Source organism: Fragaria vesca, unplaced genomic scaffold, assembly GCF_000184155.1.
Source record: "Fragaria vesca subsp. vesca unplaced genomic scaffold, FraVesHawaii_1.0 scf0513160_u, whole genome shotgun sequence".
Classification (NCBI taxonomy): domain Eukaryota; kingdom Viridiplantae; phylum Streptophyta; class Magnoliopsida; order Rosales; family Rosaceae; genus Fragaria; species Fragaria vesca.
This window is the reverse complement of record NW_004443448.1, coordinates 1,231,779-1,246,519: the sequence shown is the minus strand read 5'-3', so window position 1 is coordinate 1,246,519 and position 14,741 is coordinate 1,231,779. Positions and strand designations below refer to the sequence as shown.

Here is a 14,741-nt window from a genome sequence, read left to right as displayed (position 1 = left end):
GAGAGAGAGAGAGAGCATCTGTTAAACTAACTAATGATATGTTTTAAGACTTAATTATTGGTCTTAATCAAGTGATTTAGGTGGAGTTACGTCACGATATTATATTAACCAGTTTCGTTCTTGCAAGCCATGTTAGCTAGGGTTACGAACTGCTGGCAACCACCGGCGCTTTTACGATATGGGTTTGGTTGCGCTCGTGGTGCGGCGAGGACCGTCGGATGTCACGGGTTCGGATTCGGATCCAAGGAAGTTGGGCATGTGATATGAAGCTAGGTCTGAATTATTTTCACTAGTTTTGGTTGAGTGGAGATATGTCCACTTGGTCGATGGTGGGAGTTCGCCAAATCCTTTTGCATTTCTTATCTATTTTTCTCCAACCTAACAATTCAACACTCGTTGGGCGAAGAATAATCACTAGAGAATTTGTAACTAAGCAAGTAGATATATATTGCAGATGAAGAAGCCTCATCTTGCTTGGTCGTATGGTACTCTTTTAAAATAATTCGTCAAATCTTGCTTTAGCATCCTTATAAGTCTCTCAGTGTTTGAACATATCCTTATTTTAATTATCTACAAAACATCTACATGCAACGGATGTAACGAACTGACGTGACTGTCATAAAAGTTTTTAAGAAAATAACAAAATATATTAGAATTTAAATAAAACTTAAACATAATTAAACAATTGTACGTGTTCGTCACATATTTTTAAATCCTCAATTATATTTGATAGTCTCGATATTTCTCAATCTTTCGAAAAACATAACATTTTATTTCTCTTAGAACATGGTATATGTGCACCGTGTAGAACAATGTTTTAGAACCATGTATAGAAGGCCGGTGGTCGGAAAGTTTTACTTATAGCGTGTCATAGTTGAGCATGAAGCTATGAACCGAGCAGGCGAGCATAGCAAGTACGTCGTAGCATACTAGCACAGGAAGCACTTCCAGCGAAATGTGAGTCCTCCAATAGAAGATTGATTTGGTTAAAATAAAAATCCCTTTAGTGTTAGAAAAGCATGGAAGTATTATGTGACCAACTCGATCATGCACCAAGTATATATAGTACGATCAACTACCTAAAACTTAGCTATATATGATCAGATCGAATTGGAGGTCCACCTTCAATATTGGTATTGAGGAATAAGAGCTTAGCTGGTGCGCTTTCGATCTGTAATTCATGGGTCTAGCTGTTTGGTTACCAAGTTCTATATATGTATCATTTGCAAAAGTGCAAAACAAAAGTTCTCGATCTTTCCATGTCTCACAATCAAATATACAGCTGGTTAGTGATTAGCAAGTCTCGTCATTGACTACAATTCCACAAAGCTAGCCCATCATCTCATTCTCATCTGCAGTAAAATTCTCCAAAACTGAAGCCAAATGATCAGTAGAAGTTGTATGTTGTATAGAGTTCACTCACGTCGTCTCAGCCAGCTCTACAGTGGATTGTGATCGCTTGAACTTTTCATTTTCTCATAGACATGCAGGGAAATTTCGTTTATTAAAAAAGACTAACGAAATCATAATCAGATTTATTTGATAAACGGTCAAAACTTATTTTTACAAAACAAAAGATAGATTCTCCTTGATGTATTTATCGGTTTCATTAATGAAGTTAGGGCAGTCATACTATCCTTCTTTCCAAACAAAAAAAATTTGATTCCCGCTACCTAAAACTTTCATGATGAAGTCATTGTTCTTAATGAATGTGCAACCTTTACAACAACAATATATGTGGTTTATATATATAGCACATTGTTTATCTGATGATTCACGTTGCAATAACCCGACCAGTTAATCATATGCCATTACCTGCCTGGCTGCCTAACAATTCAAAGGAATTGGATTCCCAATCCCTTACTTTTGAGTTAAACTGATCGAGACGTGGAGAATGGTTGTATAACCTAGATAGATAGCTAGGGATTAAAGAACGAACATTATAGTAAAGATTATAATGCAAAATAATATAGCATTAAGCACAATGTCAGCATAAAACTACTTCGATCAGCACTAACCATTATAGTTTAGATTAAAAGACATCTAGATGTCTCTGGCCTAAAAAGCACATGAATGTTTAAGGACATGTGGATCTTCTACTGTGTATAAAACAATAAATTCCTGAAAGATAGTTTATATATTTTTGGTGAAGAGCGCTACACAGAAACATGTAAGTTATAGAATCTTGGAGCTCTATCACCGGTCGATCATGGCTTGGTTCTTAATAATGATCCAATATTTTTCTGGAATTCTCAGAAACTGTCTTCAAAATAAGATTATAGTTGTACGTACTGTTTGTTTAAGTTTCTGCAGACAAGGCTTGGTTGGAACTGTAATCACAGTTAGATTGCCGGAACCCTAGATTTAGATCGATCAATAATCTCGCTGGAACCTTAGATTCCCCTCGTAATCATATAAAATGTATTACTTCAGATCATGATCATTATTCATTTTTGTGTTGCACATTTAGTAACAGATTTTTGAACTTTTTTTGTAAACCAGTAGATATAATGATTAAGCTCATCTGCAAAGCCATATGATTCCCCTAGTGTTTGAAGTTGATTGAGGAGAATATATAAGGAATATGGAATAAGTGCATCTGCTTGATGCGTCTTGAGTTCTCTATATCAGCTAAAACAAAATAACATTCGAGAATATGAGAGCAACGACCGCAGCGTCTTTCATGTAACATCATTCCATCTCTCACCCACCCGATCTAGTAGTTAGGTAGCTAGTCTTATCAAGTTTTCATTGAACAAGAAGCCCTAGCTATCATCTGCAAGCAAGGCCGGCCCAGTGTGCTCGGAGGCCGTAGAAGAAATTTTTTTCAAGGCCCCATAATAAATAACCAAATAAAATAAAGACAAAAAATAACAAAACTGACTATTTATGGACTCAAACCCTAATTCCCCACTAGTAATTACAAGTGTTTACCATCAAAGCAAGTTACTCATAACGTTTACTAACACCAGATTTTATATATTATGGGCCCTAAGAATTTGAGGCTCTAGACCTAGGCCTGACTCATCTTGGCCCAATGCCGACCTTGTCTGTAGGAAACTTTCTCAACCACTGCATGATGGTCTAAATGGAATTGCCGGTTCATGTTACAACAAATCGTTTAAAGAGTCGATGTACGTCACCAAAATCCGATATTTCGATTCTAGAAAACTTCCCTGGTCGAAATTATATATTCATTGTTCGAGTTTTCTTGTAAAACTATGTAAAACTTCTCAACTATATTGAACTTTGTCTACCTATTCGATCATTTTCATTATGATTATACCGATCCGGGTTATCCTTTACAAGAATGAACATAACAAATGTACCAAAGAAATGAACAGAATACAAACATGTACATTGACATGAGTGAAAACTGAATCCACCCAGAACATCACAAATGACTGAATGACGGTACGAGACATAGCATGAACATTTCCAGTTCCAAGTGTTCAAGTGACTTGACCCCTTGGGGCTGTTCATGTGAGTTTGTGTAATCATTTTGGATTAGAGCCCATCAATTAATTTCAGAGAGGCCCAGTTCGAGATCCTCCCTCTCCCTGTCTTTTACTGTTTAATTTTTGTGAGACAGAAGACGATAAAAATTAAAATTCGCTGTACAATTAGGTAAATTTGATTCCCCCCCCCCCCAAAACAACAAAACGTATATTACCTTTTATAATTTTTTTGAGATATTCTATTGAGATTCATCTTTATTGTCATCTAATAATTTTTTTTTTATTAAGGTAAGTAAAATATTTCTCAAGATTTATTGCATCCCAATAAAACGTTTATTATCTTCTATAAACTCTTTTGAGATATTACTGTGAGATTTCGAGATTTCATCTTTATCGACCTCTAATAAATGTTAATATTAGGGGATATTAAAACATTTCTCAACATTTATTGTCCCCCTAATAAAACGTTTATTACATTCTATAAATTTTTTGGAAATGTTCTTATGAGATTTCATCTTTGTTGTCCTCTAATAAATTTCTTTATTGACCCCGATAAAACATTTATTACTCTCTAGTAAAACATTTTTCAATTTTATTGCCATGAATAAAAGGTTTATTACCCTTAGGTAAAACATTTTATTGCTACCTAATAATACATAAACAAATTACTGCCCCTAATAAAATTTTGGCGAGTGTATTGTATGGTTCCGGCAAGGTCCGGTGAAATTTCCATAGACATTCAAATAAGTCCGGCAAGATTCTGGTAAAATCCACAAATATTTAGGTGATCATATTCCAACAACTAGACCCCAACGACTAGTGACTGGTGACCGGTCAATGGAGTCCGAATTCATGCCAAGTCTTCGATCGTTTTCATATATATCTCTCTCTATGCATGTTTAAGGGGTGAAGATAAAATAGTATTAAAACAATTTTGTCTGTTAAGATATTAGATACGATTAGTAGGAATGTTTACAAATTATGTTATCTTTTATTCAAATATACAATCTCTCAAAGTATTTGTTGGAATGGGAAGTGAGGTACCAAGAATTGTACTAAATAGACACTTGCTATTTTATTTTTCCGTCATGTAAGTGTAACATGTGTTTAAACTATATATGTACATGATTACGCCTGCACGAGCAAGTGGCCGAATTTAGGAGGGACAACACACGATTAATTCTTATGACAGATTAACGGTTACAGTTAGCAAAAGATGCGTAGATCCTTTTATGTATACACGAACATGTGGACATATTTGGAAGGTAAACCAAACGATCTAAAAAGAAAAGTATTCTTATGACTAATTAACGGTTACATTTAATAATCGATATGGATATCTCGGTTTGTGAACTCAACGTGCATGTAAATTTGCATACGTGCATGTGGATAGATTTGGAAGGTAAAACAAATGATCTAAAAAGAAAATCATTCTCATGACTGATTAATAGTTACATTTAATAAATGATATGGATATTCCGGTTTTGAACTCGATGTGCATGTAAATTTTGCATACACGAGGACGAATTTGGGAGGGTAAAACATACAATCCAATTGGACAATTATTTGTGCGACGAATAAACGGTTACATTTAATAAAGACTTAGATGTATCTGCTCGTGAACTCTACATACATGTAAAGTATGCATGCATGTAAAATAGCTCTCGCTCTATGCACGATTCATTTTAATCAATTAAATAGACTAGTGAAAATAACTACAATTATCAAATCTTAAAACAAATCTTATGAACCCTTGGTACACATAAATTTTACAATGGCTAAATTTTGAAATTGAGAAAAGAAATGGGTAGTAGTTGGTTTATGAGCACACCAACCCTTTTAACTAGGGTTTCACCAAAAATCCCCTTTTAACTAGAGTAACAATTACGATGCGAGTGAGTTTTACTTCGGAGAGTAAACCAACTACCCTAGTAGTAAATTCCACCAACCTTCCCAATCTTCCATATTGGGTAATTAGGGTTAAATTTTTAGGATTCTTTGACTCTGGGAAAGAAGAAGACCAAGCCATGTCATGGTTCTATTGGGTTCTGCTTCCTGTCTAAGGCTGTGTGACCAGTGTTCTTTTCAGTCTTAGGGGGTTATAAATAGGGAGAGCAATAGAAAAACAACAAGGTGGTCTCTTTGTTCCATGGTGGCTCTCTGCGATTCAATTCAGATTCCTCAGTCCATACTCCATAGTGTTTGTAGAACAAGGTGAGCAGAACCCATTTCCCATTTTTCAATTATCAGTATCAGTAAAGTTTGGTTCATTCACTTCATTGGATGATTTTTCATTTCTCTGAGTCGGGTTTTGTTTATGTTCACTGGTTTTGGTTCTCTGTGATTTTGCTTATGCTTTTTTATGTGTTGAAAGAATAGACTCAGAAATTTCAAGAAAATGTGTTTGAACAATGTTTTGGTAGTACTGTTGTTGCATGGTTTAAATGATCTGTGTATCTGTGATTTTATTTCTCTGTTATTGCATCTGAGTATCTCTTTGAATTATGAGTCATGAATCATAAAAAAAAAAGGGTTCGAAGGAGTCTAGTGGGGCAAGGTGGTGGCAGTAATGGTATTCTGAAATAGCCGTGCTTGTTTTTGAATTAGGCTGGGCTTGATTCTTGAATTGGAATTTAGTACATTGTTCTTATGCATTTCTTGCGGTATCAGTATGTTTGCATGTGAGTTCCATGGTGATTTTCTTATACTGTTGTTGATCTAATAGAATCTGTGCTGTTGGGGATCACTTGGTGGAAGAATTAGAGGAATTGAGGCAGCATTGTTGTAGAAAGTTTATAAAAGTGTAAAGAAGAACAAAGTTTAAGCATATGGAGTGCAATAAAGATGATGGCGTCAGGGCAAAAGAGATTGCGGAGAGGAAGTTCAGTGAAAGGGATATAATGGGCGCGAAGAAATTTGCGTTGAAGGCTCAAGCCTTGTATCCGGGGCTGGATGGTATCCGGCAACTTCTGGCGACACTTGATGTATATATGTGTGCCACTGCAGAGAATAAGATAGGTGGGGAACCTGATTGGTATGGCATACTTGGTGTGGATCCTGAGGCAGATGATGAGACGGTGAAGAAACGGTACAGAACACTAGCTCTTAACCTTCACCCTGATAAAAATAAGTCTGCAGGGGCTGGTGGAGCATTCAACTTAGTTAAGGACGCATGTGATTTGTTGTCTGATAAAAATAAGAGAGCAGCATATGACAGGAGAAGGGATGTACATGTGCGCCAAAATGTGGTACACCAGAATATTTCAACTACAAATCAGGCTTCAAAGGAGGCCAATGGTTCTGTACACCAGAAAGTTTCAACTGCGCAAAGTTCACAGGGGGCTAATGGTTCCGCTCACCAGAAATTTTCAACTGGAGCTCAAGGTTCACATGGGGCCAATGGTTCTGCTCACCAGAGAGTTCCAACTGGAGTTCAAGGTTCGCATGGGGCTAATGGTTCTGCTCACCAGAAATTTTCAACTGGAGCTCAAGATTCACATGGGGCCAATGGTACAACAACAAAGGGTAGAGAATCCAATGCAAAGGCTCAGACGCGCACCAAACGTCCAGCTCCCTCTTCTGCTCCTGCTTCTGTCAAACCAATACCCAAAAGCTTTTGGTGCGAGTGTCCAAAATGCTGGATGCGATTCGAGTACTTAGGAAAGTATCTCAGGTGGAATGGTTTTTGCCCGAATTGTAATAAACTATTTCAGGCAGTAGAAATTGTTCCACCAGCCATGTGTGGTTCAAAGTCTACCACCCCAGTCCATACAGGAAGGAGTACTTCAGCCTCTGAAAATGTTGGTGCGACAGGTTTTATCAGTCATGTGTCATTCACACAAAAGAGTGTTATCTGGGCTCCATTTTCAAGAGCTGCTAGTGCTTCTCAAGCTGCCAAAGCTGCAAAGGTAGACTTCCATGCATCTGGCAGAGCTGCCGGCCCTTCTAAATCTGCCAAAGCTTCAGGTGGGGATAAGCTAGCATCTAAGAGAGGGAGGAAATGCCCTTTTGATGAGGACACACTGGCAAGAGCAAAAGAGAGTTTCACTTGGGATCTAAATGATGACGAAAGAAAGAAGAGGTTCGATGCCAGAAGAAAGGACTTTGATGCCAATGGAAGGAGGGATGATGGTATTCTGTAGCTGTAGCATGAATGTGGCTGGGGAGCTGCGCTAGCATTTCATTTCTGGATCTAAACAACTAAGTTAGAGTCGGGTGAAAGTGGCTGGTTCAAGATGCACCAACTGTTCCTGTGGGCATGAGGAGAAATCCAAGAACCAAGATGTTTCGGTTTCTCATCGTGTACCTTACTAATTGCTCCTGGAACTTCTCCAGGTAATAGTTAATCTACTAGATCATGTGATTATGATATATGAAAGAGTTAAGATTGTAATGTAGTGAATGATGTTTACTATAAGATATAGATGGTAGTGAATTTGAGTCACTTAGAGAATGAGGAATTGTGGAAGATGTTAGGAAAACAATCAAGATGGTAGAGTGGAGCATGCTTCAGCTGTAACAAAGCTGGCTGGTTTTTTCAGTCACAGTATGATGTTGCATGTTGATGAAATTCTCGACTTGGTTTAAGATTCAATGAAAAGTGACTGTCTTTTGACTTTGTTGTGCAATACATTTTAGCATCAATATCATGAATAGATGTTCTTACTATTTGACTGGAAAATGACAATCTTGTTAGTTCAGAACTTGTTATTAGTTCCAAATAGTGGCAGATATTGTGGATTCAGTATCAGTTCTGAGATGTTTCTGGTTTTCTGTTGGTGATAGAAGAATGAACTGGTGACATGATCTACTTCTGTGTCCAGGAAAGAGTTACAAACAGGCATACTTCACAACCATTTAGTCCACTGTTTCATCAACTTTCCAAAACATAGGACAACATAAAAGCATGAGTCAGTAACCCACCAAGTTTGCCTTTAAGTTTGGTTTATACTGTAGAGGCCTTTGATTTGTTTTGTAGCTTTGAAGGGATTTAAACGACCTTTAATTTATGAGGTTAGTAACCAACTAATTAACATTTTATAACTTTTATTTTTTTGTGCAAATGGTCATTTTCCTATAACTTAATAGAAGTCTTTATTTTGTAACTTACACTAGTACAAAGCGAGAGTCACTTCACTCGCTCGCATTTCTATTCAGAGCAATTAACAACCTAATGTGAATGATTTTCTCATACACACTCAAATGGAAGTAAATATTATTAGAAATTAATGATATCAATATTTTCCTCTCAAGAAATGGATATGGTCCAAATCATAATTTACTAAATTTAGATATATTTCTTTATGACATTTTCGGAAAATAATCCGACCAAAAAAAAGTCTAGCAATGAAAACACTTGCCACATAGACAGCGGGACCCATTACTCCTTCTACGCGCTTGTACCGTCCCCGCTCTCCAGGTCAACCCATTCCACGTAATTTAAAACTCCCCCGCAGATTGTCCAACGTGCGTACCAACTCCTAGTCACATCCCGACGCGTGTCCCGTACGACGTGGGTTGACCAATCCCATCGAAGCAAATCAAGTCCGTGACGCCGAGGGCGGGTGAGGCTATCACCCGATCCGCTACATAAATACCCGAAAATAACAATCGGAGTCGTTCAAGACTCGTGCGAAAAATAAGGGCGAGAGAACTTTCAGACTCGCCTGAAAAGAAAGAAGAAGAAGAACCAAAGGGAAGGAAGGGCCATAATCACCTGCGACGCGCACTCTTTCTCCTCCGCAACCTGAACAGCAATGGTAAATTTCTCTCTGTGTTCAATTGGTTGGATCTGCAATTTGAGATCAGATCTGTAATGGATTGAATAGATCTGATGGTTTTGAATGAATGTGCAGACGACTTCGAGGCGACTCGCAGATAGGAAGGTGGAGAGGTTCGAGAAGAACATCACCAAGAGAGGGGCGGTGCCGGAGACGACCGCCAAGAAGGGGAAGGATTACCCCGTCGGCCCTATTCTCCTCGGTTTCTTCATCTTTGTTGTTATCGGATCATGTAAGCTTATCTATCAATTGGTTAAATTTTTAGGTGTTCTATCTATGAAATCAGCTAGATGAATATCAAATTTGTTAAATTCACATGGGCGAGTAGTGCGATACGGAGCGGAAAGCCTTTAATTTGCTAAGTCACAATGCTCATTCAGTTTAATTTAGATGGGGATTTGGTTGCCAAGCATTGTTGCATATAAATATGCTTGTTTTCGTTGATCTGCAAGATTACATCCTATGATGCATGCACTGGCATTTGTGAAGCCTGAAACTGAAAAGTAAAGCACGAATTTGGAAACCTGTGCCATTGCTATGACCTGAAGATTGCAGTATTTCATAGTTTCTGGTTTTAGTTGCATGCATGTAGGGTGAAATGTCTTTTGTGGTTTTGTTCTGTGTCTGACTTTTCTTTATGCAATTTTTTTTACAGCTCTGTTTCAGATCATCAGGACAGCTACGACTGGAGGCATGGCCTAAATTGAGCCTGCTGCTTCTGCCGAGTTTCTAAGTTATGAGAGAGAGATGGCATTAGATCGAATCATTGTCCTGTCAGTGTGGTTTTACTTTTTCTTTTTGTTAGCTAGTAGAAAAAACAACTGATATACAAGAATGTGATCTAGTACTACAAGCTGTGGTTTCTACCTTGTGAAGGAAAGAAAAAAACTTCTATGTAGACGTTATGAAGTTTAAATAATAAACTACCCCTTCCTATATAATTCATTTATCTGTTACATTTTATTTGATTTTTCCAACAGTTTGAAGTTCTCTTACCGATTAGTTTCATGCATGCTTCAGATTTCTAGTTTATCGTTTGCTTAGTCCCTTTCCTTAGTCCCTTTCCGGATGATGAATGGTTATAACAGTGAAATAGGCTTGTGGCTCCCAATTCCCCATCGATTATAACTTTATAAGCCATCTATATAAAGATAGGGTTTAAGCAGATTCGTAGTGACAACATTTGAGCAGATCTGGAGTCACCAAATAGTAGCCTAGTTACAAACTGATCTCTTAGTAACCATTAGTCACTTCAAAATTATGCGCCATATCTTGGAACAATTCTTATAGAGTGTTGCGTGCTAACTACTGCAGTAGAGATAAGATGTGGGTTTCTTGAGCTCCACTATGTCTTGGCTTTGCCTGGATCTGCGCCAACTCTCGCCAAGCCTTGCACTTTTCACTAGCAAGAAGAAGGAAGGCCATACCCAGGAGTTTCTTCCACCAGGAGCAAAGCCATTTCCATTTGTTGGAAATTTATTTGAGCTTGTAGAAAAACCCACATCTTTCTTTGACCATGCTTTCCCGACGCTACGGCTCTACAATCAGTTTGCATCTAAGCTAATTAACCACAGTTGTAGTTCCTCATCGACTCTTAGCCAAAGACATTCTCAGAACTCATGAGGCAATATTTTGCAACCCGCCCGAGTACAGCTTGCCCTGGTTACCTGTAACACAAAGATGGAAAAATCTTCGCAGAATATGCAATTCCCATTTGTTTGCAGCCAAAGTTTTGGATGCCATTCCAACAGAGCTAGCCGGCGAGTAAAAGTGCGACAGCTGGATTGATGATGTTGATGAAAGCATGATGGCTGGTGAGGCAGTGGACATTGGAAGAGCTGCTTTCACAAGCGTGCTCAGTCTCTTGTCCAGGACTATCTTCTCCATTGATTTAGCTGATCGGAGGAGCGAGAGTGCTCTCTTTGGCCGTTTGATCTCAAAGCCACTGAGTTCTACTCAAGAGGAAAGTTCAGCAAGCAACAAGGTAGTTGCTTCAAACCCAACTCTTGCTCTTGTTCTTATTGATCTTATAGGATGCATGACAGATTGTGTTTCTTTAAATTTTTGGATCCAGAGTTCTTCATGAGTAAGACCTTAGACAATTCGATCTAATTAAGTTTACATACCTCAATCCCTCTTATGTGTAAATTGGAGGTGGCTTTGTGGGTGTATAGGGCTTACCCTGGGCATCTAGGCTCATCTTCTAGTTAGGAAGCTTGACCCCCAGGGAATAAGTATGCGCTTGACTAAATATTTCCGGGAAACTATGGTCTACTTCAACGGCATGATCGATCAAAGAATCAAGAAAAGGGCAACAGTATGTCACAAGTTGTGACATGTTGGATATCCTCTTAAACATCATTGACGAGGGAAATGAGGATATGGACGAGACACAGGTTGAACATTTGCTTCTGGTTGGTCTCTCTAGTTATGTCCTTGTCTTCTCTGTTGTTCTTGAATATTACTTCAATGTTTTGACTATATGTGATGACGGTGATCCAATATATATATATAGGATCTATTTGTTGCTGGCACAGATACAAGTTCAGCAACACTGGAGTGGGGCAATGGCTGAGCTACTAAGCAACACAGAAGCCATGCCAAAAGCTCAATCTAAGGTAGAGGAAGTGATTGGGAAGGGGAAACTAGTTGAGGAATCTGACATTGCTTTGCTTCCTTTTTTACAAGGAGTAATAAAAGAAACGTTTCGGTTGCACCCAGTAGTTTTTTTGCTTCTTCCACGGAAAGCTGAACCAGATGTAGAAATTGGAGGGTACATTGTCCCAAAGGGTGCACTAGTTCAAGTCAATGTTTGGGGGTGGGAGGAGAATCTGTCCAGGTTTGCCATTAGCAATGAAAATGTTGCACTTGATGTTAGGTTCACTAACTGCTTTGATCGGAAGCTTGAAGATGGAGTTGTACCTGAGATTATGAACATGGAGGAGAAGTTTGGCCTCACCTTACAGATGGCTCCCAAAAAGTCATAATTGCGTTCTATAATTTTGTTAATCGTAATGGCATTAATATTTCAAGCAATGAATACTTCTGATTAGTAACCAAAAATTATATATTTGATGGCATCCTACTCCCCCATATTGCAGTTCATGGTAAAAAGCCTGTACTTGCAATACTAAACCAAGATGAAGCGATTCCATAACAATCAGTAAGACTTCAATCTAACTGAGCATGAAGTTCAGAAGTTGTATGCAAAATGACATTGGAATACACCTGCATACAACATACACTAGAGAACATAATTTATTTCATTTGAACCAGTAACAAACACATATTAGAACACATTTATCTAGCTGAATTCACAATAGGGCATTCTAAACTGTCTTCAGAATTCAAAGATAGTTGTTGAAGGTTTGTACACGGAAGAAAATAACAAATGATATGATCCGTGAAATTGTCTATATTAAAACAACAATAATGAAACTTAGCTGGAAACAAGTTGGCAGTGAAAGCTTGCACCAACCATGACAAAACCCAATTGCGATTGAAAATTCATTCCCATTCTTGACATGCTGAAACCCACCAGAGAAAACTGATTCAAGCCACAGCAGTCAAGCATGGATAAAATGAAGTGCCACATGCAATCCATTGCCGCTTCCTCCCATGGGGCACCACACAACCAGGAACCTTGAGCCATTCCTTGCTCGAAACATTGTAAGTAACCAAGCGGTTAATTTGTCTCGACCTCAAGGACAACATGAGTAAGCCTTTGTTACCCAGGCAAGTCATCCTAATGTGCTTGCCGTAAAACTCCAAGCACCATATATTTGGCATTCTGTCAACCTCCTTCCACAAAAGTGTCATTTTCTGCAGCTCCCAAATGCACACGCATGTAGCAGCATTCTTTGACAACAAACCCACCAGCATGACCCGGCCTCCACATTCAGCAAGTGTGTGGTCAGTCAGATGCAGTGGTGTGGGAATTATAAACTGCTTCCAAACCCCGGTGACCATATCATATGACACAATCCCATCAGGGCGTGACCGCATGAAGTAAAGTGTGCTATCAATTGTAACAGCCTGCGACCGGAAATTCAGGGATAATGGCAGCTTAACACTTGATGGCATGCTTCCAGGGCGAGTCCAAGAGTTCCTTAGTGAGTCATAAACCTCATACTCACCATCACAACCCACCCACATTACCTTGTAGCCCCCACTGGTAGAACTCCCATTCAGAGTCATCCCCACAGCAATACGCGACCAGACCTTAACTGACCTGGCTGGCAGCTCTTTGAAAGATTGATTCAGAGGGTTACACACATAGAAGTTTCTATTACCAATATCAAGGAAGCAAACAAGACCCCCTGCTGAAGCCACTGGCAAGACGATCAGCTTTGTTGGCAGAGAAGAAATCGTCGGATGGTGCCACTTCTTCAAGGAAGGGTCATACATGGCCCCAGAATTCACATTTTCATGGGTGATGGTGTAAAACCATGGATTAGCTTGTGGGATCTCTGTACAATGCTGAGAGAAACTTTCAGAGTCCAGCAAGGAATTCCATTTCCTGCAAACAGAGCGAAAATGGAAAAATGTGGCAATTGGAAGCCTTGCAATGACAGCTTCATATAGGTCTTCTGGGAAATCTTTCCAAATACGTTGTTCCATAGGCTCAGTGGTTCCTGATGATTTACCCTGGGTTCGCTCCTTACGAGATCTCTTACTAGGAGGAGGCTTGGAAGGGTCTAATATCCGGACACTTGCAGATTTTCCAGTTGCCATCATAAAACTGTAGTAATCGTCTATAGAGCTATCATCAACAGTGGAGGAGCACCACCTACGTAAAAAGTGAACGAAAGTTCATTATGTATCCGTATTTGAGAACCATTATGTAAAAGAATAAGCAAAACTATGGAAAATATATATATATACAGACCCGTTTTGGTGCGGATGTCCGCACTAGGCTCAAAGTGCGGACGTCCCTCTGTCCAGCGCTGACGACGGCGTGCCTCCACTCTAGCGGACTCCAACAGCGTCCCCGATCACTTTCCCTCCTCGACGAGTCTGCCGAATTCCAGCAAGATCACCCAAAACTTCAAACAAGATCGATCTCGCCGGAAAACTGGAATTCGGCGGACTCGCCGGGGAGGGAAAGTGGTCGGGGATGCTGCTGGAGTCCGTTGGGGTGGAGGCGCGCCGTTGTTGGCGAACGGAGGGACGTCCGCACTTTAAGCCGAGTGCGGACGTCCGCTTTGGAACGTTTCTGTATATATATATGAACGGTAGAGATTTGATTTTGTGATCGAAAAGTTCGTCAAATGATCTATCCCTATAAATGAACAAAAAAAAAGATCCCTCATTGGAAGGGCCCTGTATATATATATATATATGGACGTCCGCACCAATGATTTTGGTGCGGATTTTCATTTTTACACCACTTTTCGATTGAATTTTCTCATCTCCACCGTCTAGTATCTAGATAATATTGTGTAGATCATCTCTGCAAAATTTCAACCAATTTGGTAATCGTTAAGGCCCTCAAAATTGTGTT

General features: G+C 39.2%; 3 protein-coding genes and 1 pseudogene across 4 annotated transcripts in view; 3 read left to right on the top strand and 1 right to left on the bottom strand.

Moving 5' to 3' along the window:
- Positions 1–6,286: 6,286 nt before the first annotated feature.
- On the top strand, positions 6,287–7,600 carry LOC101306111. The gene has a single exon (XM_004310174.1). It carries the CDS (start codon positions 6,287–6,289, stop codon positions 7,598–7,600), a length of 1,314 nt encoding a protein of 437 aa, XP_004310222.1.
- A 1,476-nt stretch (positions 7,601–9,076) lies between these two features.
- LOC101312406 (stress-associated endoplasmic reticulum protein 2-like) lies at positions 9,077–10,205 on the top strand. Of its 2 annotated transcripts, XM_004310042.1 has the most exons (3): positions 9,077–9,217; positions 9,314–9,470; positions 9,894–10,205. In XM_004310042.1, the coding sequence occupies exons 1-3, from the start codon at positions 9,215–9,217 to the stop codon at positions 9,938–9,940; spliced, it is 207 nt and encodes a 68-aa protein (XP_004310090.1). In that variant the 5' UTR covers positions 9,077–9,214; the 3' UTR covers positions 9,941–10,205. The 2 variants fall into 2 exon arrangements, with proteins under 2 accessions (XP_004310090.1, XP_004310089.1); XM_004310041.1 differs by having other exon boundaries at positions 9,124–9,470.
- A 380-nt stretch (positions 10,206–10,585) lies between these two features.
- LOC101305820 lies at positions 10,586–12,225 on the top strand (annotated as a pseudogene).
- Positions 12,226–12,502: 277 nt separating this feature from the next.
- The window catches only part of LOC101312115 (F-box only protein 6-like), a 4,743-nt gene continuing 2,504 nt past the window's right edge, over positions 12,503–14,741 (bottom strand). The window contains exon 2 of the mRNA XM_004310040.1: positions 12,503–14,027. Within this exon, the coding sequence (XP_004310088.1) occupies positions 12,791–14,027 (1,237 nt within the window). The 3' untranslated portion in view covers positions 12,503–12,790. The remainder of the gene's footprint in view (positions 14,028–14,741) is intronic.

Excerpts from the sequence above, each read along its gene's own strand:
- LOC101306111 (XM_004310174.1), top strand. The coding sequence starts at position 6,287 with ATGGAGTGCAATAAAGATGATGGCGTCAGGGCAAAAGAGATTGCGGAG.
- LOC101312406 (XM_004310041.1), top strand. The coding sequence starts at position 9,302 with ATGAATGTGCAGACGACTTCGAGGCGACTCGCAGATAGGAAGGTGGAG. Across the intron at positions 9,471-9,893 it reads CTTTGTTGTTATCGGATCAT|CTCTGTTTCAGATCATCAGG; the intron begins GTAAGCTTATCT and ends TTTTTTTTACAG.